At 35.4% G+C, this 13,427-nt stretch overlaps 1 protein-coding gene and 1 non-coding gene across 2 annotated transcripts in view; one reads left to right on the forward strand and one right to left on the reverse strand.

Moving 5' to 3' along the window:
• TRNAV-AAC lies at positions 11,718 to 11,791 on the reverse strand. Its single transcript has one exon. It is a non-coding gene; the product is annotated as a tRNA-Val (tRNA).
• LOC105168449 (4-sulfomuconolactone hydrolase) overlaps positions 11,835 to 13,427 on the forward strand; it is a 4,078-nt gene continuing 2,485 nt past the window's right edge. The window contains exons 1-3 of the mRNA XM_011088539.2: positions 11,835 to 12,103; positions 12,196 to 12,267; positions 13,155 to 13,234. Coding sequence (XP_011086841.1) covers positions 11,891 to 12,103; positions 12,196 to 12,267; positions 13,155 to 13,234 — 365 coding nt within the window. The 5' untranslated portion in view covers positions 11,835 to 11,890. The remainder of the gene's footprint in view (positions 12,104 to 12,195; positions 12,268 to 13,154; positions 13,235 to 13,427) is intronic.

Below are 13,427 nucleotides of genomic sequence, written 5' to 3' on the forward strand. Positions count from 1 at the left end.
AAATAAATAAATAATAACATAATAAAGAAATGAAAAAGATAGTTTTCGAGTATATAAAGGTATAATGTATGAGATGCATCGTTGAATTGATCCTGAAGTTGCTAAATGATCTATTACTTGATGCATGTGCAAATACATTATAAATGGACTTTTAAATATGAATTTTGACATTTATTGAAATTTTAAAAATAAGTCGTATCTCCAAAAAAATTTCTAGATTTGCTTACAGACGTTCTCAAAAATGAAAAATAGTGATTTTTCTACTAGATATGTAACTCGAATGTCAAACAACTTCTCAAAAAACATTTATTAGAAGCACATTTTGTAAATAAATTTTATTCTATTACCATGAATTTTGGAAATTAGGTAAGAGGAGAAATAAAAATATGGGACTACTAAACAGAATTAACCATCATAAAGAATAGAGATAATTACAAAAACTTTCACTTATGTTTCGTTCTTATACAAGTTATCTAATATTTTTTTAGTATTATAGAGAATGATAAAAAAAAAAAAATTAGTATATCATTTTAATAACTAAAGTTGTTATGGATTATCGTGCCTTACAACATTGATCTGATATGAACTTGACTTATATGTGACCATTTAATATGCTTAATCTTTATGGATTAATAGTTCATAACGAATTGTACACCTTGGTTTACTAATAAATATACAACTTCCGATTGATAATTTAGGTATATCGAAAAACTGTAACTAAGACCTTCTTACTGTTGTTGGACCGAGTTTTCTGAGTTAGGTCAGCTTACGATCTGAGCAAGAGTATAAACCTCATATTAATCCCAAATTTGGACCTCAAATCAAATGATGTTCGCGCCAATATTCAACACTGACCGTCGAAAGTATTGATATACATTTTACAAATTTTATAAATTTACAAACATAATATTTTCAGAAGAGTGACATCGGCAGTTCTCTGTAATATTTACAAGGAGTAAATTATAATAGACTTCTTTAACGGTTGTTATAATCACAAACACCTTCTCGTTAATTTGAAAAATTTCAAACACCCCTCTGAATATATATATACTTTAATTTAACAGGCTCATTATAAGGGATATTTATTAGGATATTTATAATTCAAAAGAGTACTTGCAATAAACAATAAAAAGGTTTTTATAATAGTAGCAAATCTCAGATACACCCGTTGTAATTTACCCTATTTGCAAGTATTAATTTATCAATCCTCCAACTCACCTATTTTGAGTTGGCTACCGATTCTCAACTCAAATGACTACACATAAAAGCTGGATTTGAGGAAGGTTTTTGATAAAATTATTCAAATTACTCCATATAAAAGAATTTATGAAGGATTTTGATCATTTGAACTCAAATAAATCCACAACTCCCAAATCCAAATGTAGCCTTGGAGATCCGCTTGAATCTGAAGGAAACTTTACATATATAGCTGCCTAAAAGTTGCCAAACCTCATATTTAATCAACTGAATGACAAAATTCAATCTCCATCTGCCTTTTTACTTCATATAATATTTTTTTGTCAAAAAACCTCAGCTAAATCTCTCTATATTGTTACATGATGACAATCGTCAAGAATACTATATGCAATTATTCAAAGCCTGAGCGATGCACTTGTACACCAAAACTCAGTGAAGCTATAAGTAATGTTATCCTAGAAGCTATACAAAAACCCAAACCCTGTACATTAGTGTGAACAAGATCAGTACAGTATATTTACCATTAATCGTCTATCCGCTGTATTTCACCCATCATGATACGGTTGTTGGTAACCTTGAACCCGAGAAGAGCAGGATCAATCTGTCTACCTTTCTTCCCCTTCTTTTTGTTGTTTCGAGCGCCAGGCATCCCATCTGATGACTCGGTTGCTGAAACATGGGTTTCTTGAGGTGCTGGCTTCTTAGCACTGCTTTTCAGCATGTCACTGAATAATGTCTCCAGTACATCAACATCATTACAAAAAGACGTTCGTCGAAATTGTGCATCTCTTCGGCCAGCATCCAGGTTTCCTGCATTAACTCCTGGTTCTCGTCTCGCCCCTACACACAAGAGAGGAGGCACAAAAATACTCAATAAACAGCCAAGTAAATGAACAAAGTCCTCACTTTCGATCCTCTCATGTGTAGAGTTTATACATAGTAGGAAGATGCGGCGCCTCTGACCTTTGCCTTGGAGATAAAAGAAGTAAACCAATAAACTACAACAGATTGATAGAAGACCAGGTAATAGAGAAGACCAATTACTGGCATAATTGATGTAATGTGCCAACCCCAATACGATAAAACTAACTGACATAACATCGTCACTGTGACTTGAGATCTTTTCACTTCACATGACAATGACAATGTATCACCACCTTTCTGTGCAGGAAACAGCAAGGCAGGGAAATGACTATCTAGCCCAAATAATATGATAAAAGAACAAACAACAAAGACTACCAATCTTCAATACTTGTCACTAAATAAGTTCCATGACTGCCGAAGTACAGAATACCTTTTCAATTCTAAACCCACTATCCAAGCTACAAAATTTGTTCAATAAAGGTTAAGAAGTGCCGAGAATCCCATCTTACCATCAGAAGGTACAATGTTTGAGTGACTTTTTCCTCTGGCAACAGAATCAGCAGTCAGCTCTGACAACCCTTCCTGAGAAGATGCTGGTCGAGGGACAGGTGGGCGCCTTAGCAAGACATTTTCTGGTCCTTTTGAGCCAGAAGATCGCAACCTGGTTACAAGGACATGAGTATAAAACATATAACTGGAAAAGAAATGACAGTAGGGAAACAATGTCAGGCAAAAAAAACGGACCAGAAGCAAGAACGATTACAAATTTTTGTAAAAAGCATCAGCTCATGAATATCCACATGTCAACGAAAACCACTCACTGACTGACATAAGGGCCAAACAGAGTTGATGTCTCATGTTGTTATTAGATTTTCCAATTTACTCATAAATATGACATGAATACTACTTCCATGGATCAGCCCAGTTTCTTTAGGCTGTCTAACAATTATTCGACAATTCCATAAGTAAATGAGACAATTGAACCAGGGTACTTCCAACAAGACAACAATACTCATATCTTCCAAAGAACCTGTGTCATAACTTGGATGATGAAGAGAAGATCAATCAAATGCCAACAGAGCAGTGCCAGAAAAGAGCATCCAAGTTTCTTACCTATCCTAGCAGCATCCTCCAGGAAAGAATCGCCTGATCCAATCTTTTCATCTTGAACACCTGACATTATCCAGATCAAGTTACTTGTTTAAAATTTGAAAGCAAAGAAAAGCAAAACCACCAGGAATAATGTGAAAAATTACCAGCAGAATCAAGTGACTTTTGCCTGCTTAGGATATTGACTGGGATTTCCACTCTGTCTATAGAAGCCAAGCTAGCCTGCTCAGTTACACGTTCTTGCCCCTCTGAAAGTATTCCCTGGATGTTACTGTTACTGATGAGCACTCTTTTCCCTTCCACAGTAAACAAAGAATGTTTTTTTGGCAGTCTTGTTTTTCATATTAAAATGGTCATGGCTTACCTGGGGGTTTTCATCAATGTTGGAAACAAATGGCTTCCCTTCAACTAATGCTCCACCTTTAGATTGATAAGGTAATCCACCAATTTCCAGAACACTGCTTATTCCCTCAGACAGTCGACTCGGAGGTGGTCCACCAGAATCAGAACCATAAGACTCAACAGCAAATGACTTGCTAACACCTGATTCTTGATCAGGAATAACACTAAATGACTGGTCACCCATGCTTGACCCAGAATAATGACCCGAAGGTGGCCTTCCATCATGGGGTACTCCATTAGACACATCAAACTGTTCACTTGGTAAGTGGCCAGATTTCTGATGCAGTAATTCCATAAGCAAACGCTTTGAACTGTCATCATTTGTTCCAGCTGACATCCACAAACTATGATCTTCAGTACTCCTTTTGGCATCCAATTCCCTTCTTTGCCTTTCATTATGAATATGCAGTTGTTGAATTCTGGACTCCATCCACTCATTGACAACTGACCGTTATTCTCAGAAAAATGCCCCTCCGCTGCGTCCAAGCGTGAAGCATGCAATTGCTCCAGAAGTGAAGGGTGGTTGGTATGCTGAGAGTAAATACCGGATGAGAATCCAACCTGACCACTAGGGTGCATTCGTGCAATCTGCTCCTGCATTTCTAAACCTTGAGCATGGCTGATGGAATTGACAACATCCAGATTTAGTCCATCAGCACCAATGGGCAATGACATCGAGCGCTAAAAAGGTAATATGCCAGGGTCGTATAGACCATGTTGATATCTTTCTTGTACTGAAATATTCCGTTCAAGGTGGCTGAGATGCTCCTCAGAAGGTGGAATTTGTTGAGAATAAAAATCCAGAGGGCCAAATCCAGCAGAGTTAGCTCTACGAGAGGCAGCAGGATTTCTGTGGAACTGACTAGCTTCATCAAGGGGCCACCCAGAAGTCATTTGCCTTTCTTCTTCCATTTCTAATCGCTGCCTCAGCCCCAGAGGCAACTGCATTACATGAAGCTGATCTTGCTGAATAATTTGTTGATCCAGGGGGTGAATCTGTCCATGCCTTCCATGTGATAAGAGCTCCAGCAAATCATTTTTATGACCTTGATGAGGCATTTGACCAAACTTTGCTTGAAGTAGCTGCTCAAGGGATGGATCAGGATGCCTTGAAGGAAACTGGGAACGCTATTGTAGATCATTCAGAATTTGTTGCTTCAGGATGGCCTGTTCAATTGCAGCACTGGATCTAAGAGCATCCAAATGTGACTGTCCACGAGCAGACTCACGCATTTGACTCTGCACCATGGTAATTAAAATGGACATAGCCAATTTCACTGTCCATAAGGTGTTGGTTGACAACGGAAGTTCTGCGGACATTATTTTGAAGGAAGTTTTAATCAAAATGGGCTTAGGAGAAGCCAGGTTGGATGCTATGAGTTCGCCATTGGTGGGCTTCGGAGGCAGTGAAGTGGACTCGTTGGGAACAATCGAATTGCCTGTTTCCCTCGGAGACGAACCCAGAAGGAGAACTCTTACGATAAAGTTTCTCGTGGTCAACACCCCTTTTGCTTACAATGTTATTTTGGAAGACCTGGCTTGAATATTTTCAGGGCCATTGTATCCACGTATCACTTAAAAATGAAATTCCCTACGCATGCCAGAGTTGGAGAGGTCGCATGCGATCAAGGGGAAGCCAGACGATGCTACAACCTCTCTGTAAAAAAGGATGCAACAGATAAAAAGAGGAAATTGGATGAAACTTTCATCGAGAACGAGGAGAGAATAGAACCAGTGGATGAACACAAGGAGATCGAGTTGGTACAGGGCGACCCATCCAAAATAACAAAGATTGGGGCAAGCATGGAGAAAAAATTCGAGATGATGATGGTCGCATTCCTACGTCGCAATGCTGACATGTTCGCCTGGAGCCCCTCCGATTTCAAAGGTATTAGTCCTGAAATCATTGAGCACCGGTTGAATTTAGATCCAAAGGCGCAACCCATCCAGCAGAGAAAAAGAGCGTTCGGGTCCGAAAAAAATCGGATCATCCAAGAGGAAGTGGATAAGCTGTTAAAGGCGGGATACGTTTCTGAGGTCCGTTAAAGGCTGCTGGGAAATGGAGGATGTGCACCGATTTTACGGACTTAAACAGGGCATGCCCCAAAGATCCTTTTCCATTACCAAGAATCGACCAGTTGGTAGATGCGACCGCAGGGTACGAGTTGTTTTCAATAATGGATGCCTACCAGGGTTACCATCAGATCCGCATGGCTAAGGAAGACCCACAAAAACATCGTTCGTAACAGAACAAGGTATATTTTGCTATAACGTAATGCCGTTTGGTCTGAAAAATGCAGGTGCAACGTACCAAAAGCTCGTTAATAGAATGTTCAGAGAACAAATAGGGAAAACAATGGAGGTCTATGTTGACGATATGTTGGTTAAAAGCCGACGCTCGGAGGAACACTTGCACGACCTCGAAGCAAGCTTTGCCATCATGCGAACATACGGGATGAAGCTCAACCCAACTAAATGCACATTTGGAGTCGGAGGGGGCAAGTTCTTGGGTTATATGGTAAGCAGTCGAGGAATAGAGGCCAATCCAGAGAAGATCAAAGCAATCCTCGAGCTAAAGTCACCAGGCTCAATAAAAGACGTTCAGAAATTAATGGGTAAGATCGCATCCCTCAACTGATTAATTTCTAAATCCGCAGATAGAAATCTACCCTTCTTTCAAGTTTTGAGAAAGCCTAAGGATTTCCAATGGACAAGCGAATGCGAGTACGCTTTCAACCAACTCAAGGATTATCTAAGGACGCCACCGTTATTGGCGAACCCTCGACCTGGAGATATTTTATACCTATACTTGGCCGTGTCTGAACATGCTGTAAGTTCAGTTCTGGTGAGGGAGGAAAATAGAGTCCAGAACCCGGTATACTATGTTAGCAAGATGCTGCAATGGTAAATATATACCTCATCACATGCATTAATGCGTGAAGATGTATGAGGATAATTTGGTCATAAAAATATTTATTTAACTTGTAATAAATCAGTAATAAGCCAACCGGGATAAATATAATATTTTTCCAAACTTTTTGTTAATATAAGCAAATTCGGTTAATTTTGACTAGTGAAAGAACTTATTTGTTAGACGGAAGCAAACTTCGGGAGTGCTAGATCTTTTAAACTAGAGGAGGTCTAAATGTAATTACACCAAATTTCAAAGGAAGAAAGTGTAACTATTTCTTTTTTATTATAATAGCAACAGGAGAATGCAATATTTGTACACATATAATCAAATAAATACACCACACGAATTCAAAAAAGGAAATCAATATATAATTTAAAAGTTGAGCAAGTGATTGACACAAGCAAAAATGGAGAATAAATTATGAGTTTATATTTGGTATCAAAAGATGACGTAGGCCATTTGAATAAGTAATTATATTATTACAAATATTTAACGATTAGTAATTTAAATTTTGATGTTGTGGTGTTCCAATCTCTAAATTATGAGTGAGAAAGCCACTTTTTATATTAGTACAAATATTTAAGGATTAGTAATTTAAAATTTGGATGTTGCGGTGTCAATTCCTAAATTATGAGTAAGAAGCCATTTTTCATATTCGTATAGATATACTGAAAAAATAATTTAAAAATTAAAAATAGCTATGACATATCGATATGTATGTTCTTTTTCCTATTAGGAACTATAAAACATCATTTTGTCACACTGTTTTATTTATAATAAGTTAGGCTTGTAAATGGATGGATAGTGTCAAAATTTAGATCTATTGGAACAATAGTATTGATGTACGGTCCCAATTGCTCTATATTAAGCCCAGACCCAAACACAAAACTAAAAAATAAAGTTCTCTTGGTATGGTAGCAGGGTATGGTTTATATCGTGTATTGTAATACGCCCGTCTAATTAAGTCCAACCAGTTTAGTTCTTATTATGACATACTTGGACTAGTCAATTTATATTTAGCTCATCCTAAAAGTTAGAAGTTGAAAGAATTTCGAATGACTTTTAATAGAATTTCAACTCTCAAATCTATAATAAAACATACTCCATTCAAATTCTAAGACTCATCTTCCTTCATGTATACACGTTGGATGGACGGGAATGAAGAAAATTCACCTTTTCATTACCATAAAACTCACAATCCAATCCTTATTGATTCTTGGTTATCAAAAAATATAAGGGGGAGATGCATGGCCAGAAGCCTCTATAGTTGTAAGATTGAGATTGGATTCAATCCTTACGCTAATGATCTTTATATAAATTTATGAACTTGGGAGTAATTTTGATTCTTTATTTAATTTTTTTTTAATACTATATATTGGGACTTATATTAGAAAAATAATTGTTCATAACTCTTCGTATAGAATTGAGGTGCTTTTATTTTAGATCGAAAAAATTATCAAGGATTTAAATTTTACAAAAACACGATATTATATTAGGGTTAAATGCATTTTACCCCCTGTGAAACTTCTAATATTCATAATACCCTCATGTGATAAGATAAATGACAAAGAAAAACCCCTATGATAATAAAAAAATATATAGGCAAAACACCCTATCATGCTAGCAGTGCACAACACGCTCCAAATTTTTTAATTTTTTAGTTAAATAATGATAATTATACACTTTATCATCCACAATTGGATCTTACTTATTTAAAATTAATGATCAAATTTATAGATATAAATAACTACATCTTAACCTATTTATTTGTATATAAATAATATATATATATATATGTATCCATCTTTAGTCATTGAAATCCCCGTCGTCGCCATTTCCTCCCTCCTCCCCGTCGTACGCCACCCCTACCCCACTTGCAAAAAATTCAAGACCCAATCTTCTCCCGCCTCCCTCCTGTCCGTCGTTCATCTAAAATTGTTTTAGGAAACAACGACTATCAAAATAAGCTCACACATAAAATATCTATAAAATAAGTTATCAAAATGTAGATAGTGATGAAATAAATGTAGATATAAAACTCAAGGAATTGAAATTTGTTGCATTAATGGAGAGTCACGACACTTATTGTTGTCTATATAAGTCATGATTGTCTTCTTCGGTGCAAGTGTCAATGGCAAAATAGTTATTAAACCTCATAAAATCATAATCCAATCATTGTTGATACCCCTAAATTTGGTAATTAAGGACCTGTGACCGAAAAGACCTTAGGCCAGATCTCCCCCACCAAAAAAAAAAAAACATTAAAAGTGACAACTTAACCCAACTAGAGGCCAAGCGTGGATAAAAACACATGGCGACGTCCTACAAGGCCCTTGACATGAAAAAGAAGGAAATGGATAAACTTTAACCCTCAAATTGATTAAGACAAGTATCGATTATGGAGTCATAATAAAAGTCGGAGATTTAGGGATTTGGTTTAATCACTTCTCATCCTTTACTTTCCCGAAAGCAAGCTCAAAAAAGTTTCTTGGGAATTCTTACTTACCCATTGCACACTTTTGGCTACACACGGCTATTTTTGCCGCTCAACTGTATTATTTTACACTTTTAATTTATCACTCATTTGAGCGTTGAAGTGCTAATATTTATTTTGTAAATTTTATTCATTTGACGCTGCAAAAGCCCAACGGCTCATACTCGATCTATAGGACTCAAGCATTTTTGCTCCTATTAATTATAATAATGGAGTCATAAAATTTAAATAAATATCAAATTAAATAGGCACAATAATTTAAAATAAAATATTAAAAATAATTTAACAATTAAGAAAAAATTAAAATTTTTTGTGTGATTTAATTTATTATTTATTCATCATAAGGCAATCATTTATTTAAGCAATTATTCAAAAGAACACCGTAATTTCATAAAAACAAATAAATAAAACAGGCATATTCGAATTTTAGTTGAGCCTCAATCAGGCCAGTCCATGGATTGGGCTTGAATTTAAATTGAGGCCCATTTAAAGGCTTACAACTTCCCAACACTGGTCATGAATAGTAGTGAGCTGATTTTTTATTATTTATATATATATAAATACACCTTTTTTTTAACCTATAATTTAAGAATTATCGACGACACAAGCGTTCAACTAATAATTAATATTGTTGAAACTGAAATATATGTAAATGCACACTAATAATTCGTGCTATTAATTTATACTCATTATTTAATACTTATGTCTTTGAAGATGTCATTTCACAATCATAACATTATAATAAGGCTGTGTTTGGTTTGATTTTGAGATGAGCCAAAACATATTTAATGTTTGTCTACTTTATTTTATACTTAATTTGTGTGAATTTTTTGTTTTGGGCTTTTTATATATAATATATACACATGAATAATAATAATTTTTATTTCCAAAAAATAAAACACTAAACATAAAATATATATACATCTACATATATAAATATATATGAAAGAGATATGATTTAACCAAAAACAGTGATTTTTGTCTCTTAAAACACAACACTAAACATACCATACCTGTTTTAAATTATTTCTAAAATCAAATTCAAACATATACACTATCTCCAACACATATTTATTTGTCTCTTTCTTTATCCACAAAATATTTAGAAAATGAATCCAAATACTACATAAATTTCTGTAGCCTCCATTTTTACATATTAATTTAATTGGCCATATTTGTAGTACCCCAAAATTTTTGCATCTTAAATTAAATTAAAATTTTTTGCTTAGTTGAAAAACATACATTTTAATTAAAGTAAATGTAATTTAGTAAGTTAAATAGTTCAAATTTTATAGACTAAAAGTTGAGTTATGATGCAATAAATACACAAAAAAACTTTCATATAAAATATTATTATAAATTTGATAAGAAAATTAAGTTATTTATTATTTTATCTTTTCCATAAAACTGAGTAATTACATATCTAGTAAGGAATGGATCGATCACCAACTCGAACAATATACAGAAAAATAAAATTAATTAAGGCCTTTTGGGTTGTTTAAACCCCTATAACAAATTACAAGGAATCTACAAAATAGAAATAGTAATACTATGAACAAACCCAGAAACTACATAATAAAAGAAATGATGAACATAACCCAGTTGCAGATATAGGCTCAGAGAGCCAAGACCCTTAAGCCACTAAGGCCACAACCTTTCACACGATTGCACAATTACCACGAAGCCACCAAGGCTAAGAACCACAAAGGTTATTCACAAAATTCACCAAGGCTAAGAACCACAAAGGTTATTCACAAAATCCACCAAGGATATGCCACAAAGGCTTTTACAGAACCATAAAGGTTATGCCACTCAGGCTTTCAACTTAAACCCAATAACCTCAAATTTAGGGCATGAAGAAACTGGTCGTTTTCAAAGAAGGGGGAGGGAAGATGATAGTGTAAACTTATCTCATACTACGAGAACCATTACGAACCAGCCATATAAAGAGGCCAGATATTAATAGTCCTTTATCAGCCATTATTGGAGAAGGGAAAAACATAGAAGACAAAAAGGAGAGGTGGGAGTCCCAAAGGGTCGTCTGGGGAAGACGAAGAGAGGCAAATGGCGGATTAGGGGAATAAGGGTTAGGTTTAGTGAAATGAGAGGGAGAGGTATAAATACTAAGCATGCGGGTCAAATTTTTTGTGGGCCGGGTTGGTGGATTAAGTGGCCCTTTGGGCCTTGTGATTTTGGCCGTCTAGCGCAGAAGGCCCAGCCAATGGTTTGGGCCAATTCTCCTATACATATCTATTTTTCAAATATATTTTCTTTGAAAAATATAACAAAACATATTTATTCATTTTTTTTTCTAAAAATATTCATCTTTTGGTTAAGCATATGGTGGATCTCTTTTTAAAAGTATATATGAGTGGTTGTCAATATTATATTTATTGTGTATCTTAATTTATTATTTTATTTTTACTTTAAAATTATTTATTTATTAAATACTATTCATATCTGGATTAGAGATATTTTTTTAATTAAAAAATAATTTAATGATGATTTTATATATAAAAATACTAAAATATACCGAGATCTATATAATTCTTTATGGCATGAATTTAATTTTATCCAATCAATCAATTTACGGGAGAGTGATAGGGGCAAATGTACATTAAATTTATAGGGGTGAACATTGTCATAAAAATAGTTGAGGGGGGCAAAATGTAATTAACCCTTGTTAACATCAAGTTGCCTTCATAAATACATATAAGAGAACCAAAACTAAAATGATGGCGTCGCCCGGACTCGAACCGGAGACCTTCAGTGTGTTAGACTGACGTGATAACCAACTACACCACGACACCTTGGCATTCATACTTCATCAGAAGAAGAGCAGATCTAATCTAAATTGTGGATGAACCAGAAAATGTGGACGTGTATGGAAAGAGCGGGGGGAGATAACAATGGCAGAGAAATTGAGTTTGCAGCCTCTGGCTATTGAGCTTTCTTCAACTGTTTTCGGCCTTCACTCTTTCAAGACGCAGTGGCCTTCTGTAGTTTCTACCCCAAGGCCCCGACTGCGGTGCGCGGTTCAAATGTCGACTGGCGCCAGCACTGGTAACCCGCCGCCCATAGTGATTGACTCGCACTTGCACGTTTGGGCTTCTCCTGAACAGGTCAATCCTTGAATCCCAAGCTTACACCCGACATTTCCTCATGCAATTTTTATGGGATTTGATTTTCTTTCTTTCTTTTTTTGGATGTTTAGGCTGCGCAGAAGTACCCATATTTTCCGGGCCAGGAGCCCACATTGCCGGGTCACGTCGATTTCTTGCTTCAGGTATGTGGTGAAGTTTAATTTGGCTTTTGACTGGTAAAAATGTTTTTCTTGGTTCGCGGCGTGTAATGGGTTGATCGGTTCGAGTTAACCTCAACAACACATTGGTCAGAAATATGTGATTTAGAACTGTATTTAGCCTAAATGTGTGAGCTTGAATGAATTTAAGTCAATTCCAGAAAGTGTTAGTACTTGGTTGTTATGTAAATGAACCAAGTGAAAATGAGTTTTATCAATGGAGCTACAGTCTGAAATTCTGATGGGCTTATTCCATTATGCAACATCAGTTTGGGAACTGAACTGCAATAAGATTTATTTGTATTACTAGCTTTAAACTATTATAGAGGAGAGTCGACTGTCGGTTTATATTCTATATTTCTAACACACAGCCTTACGTGCAGGTGCAGTTCGTTTCTGCATCCACGTGAAATATTCTTTTTTCTTTTTTTCATTAATGGAAATTCTTTTGTTCATGGATGGAGAGCAGTGAAATTTGAATTCAGAACCTCTTGTGTGTCTCATACCATGTTGAATGACTAACTCATCTAAAAGGTTGAATCGTTTAATATTTAATCTAAGGGACATTGTGCCTTGTTTCTTATTATTTTGTAGCAATACTTACTATTCTGTTTTTCTTAGTGGTGGGGGTTGGGGGGGTTGACGAGTGGCTTTTCCTTTTTCCAACTCTATGTTCATGCCTAACGGGTTCTTCATGCTGTTTTGAGCTTCAGTGACTACAATCATAATTGATTCATAGAAGACAAGATTTGTGGTTATTCTGCATTTCAAGACAGTAATATTGTAATTCTCATTCTACAGGTATTGCATATGTCGAAGGAGCAGTTATGAAGTTTCTGCTGTATTGACTAAATTTCTATATCATTCTGTAGTGCATGGGAGACGCTGGTGTAGATGGTGCACTCATAGTGCAGCCCATTAATCATAAATTTGATCATTCATATGTAACAAGGTTAGTTTCTGATAAGATGCTAATTTCTACTTTCTGATTAACTTATCATCTTATGAGCAATATTTGACAAAAATATTGAGGTTATACAAATGAATTGTGAGGTCCAAAGAAATCTGCAGCATTAGAAGGCAAAATCTTGTCATCTATATGATGATACAGCTGCATACTAAACTGTAGCATGGCTCCATTTCTT

This window comes from Sesamum indicum, linkage group LG8 (assembly GCF_000512975.1).
Source record: "Sesamum indicum cultivar Zhongzhi No. 13 linkage group LG8, S_indicum_v1.0, whole genome shotgun sequence".
NCBI classification, from domain to species: domain Eukaryota; kingdom Viridiplantae; phylum Streptophyta; class Magnoliopsida; order Lamiales; family Pedaliaceae; genus Sesamum; species Sesamum indicum.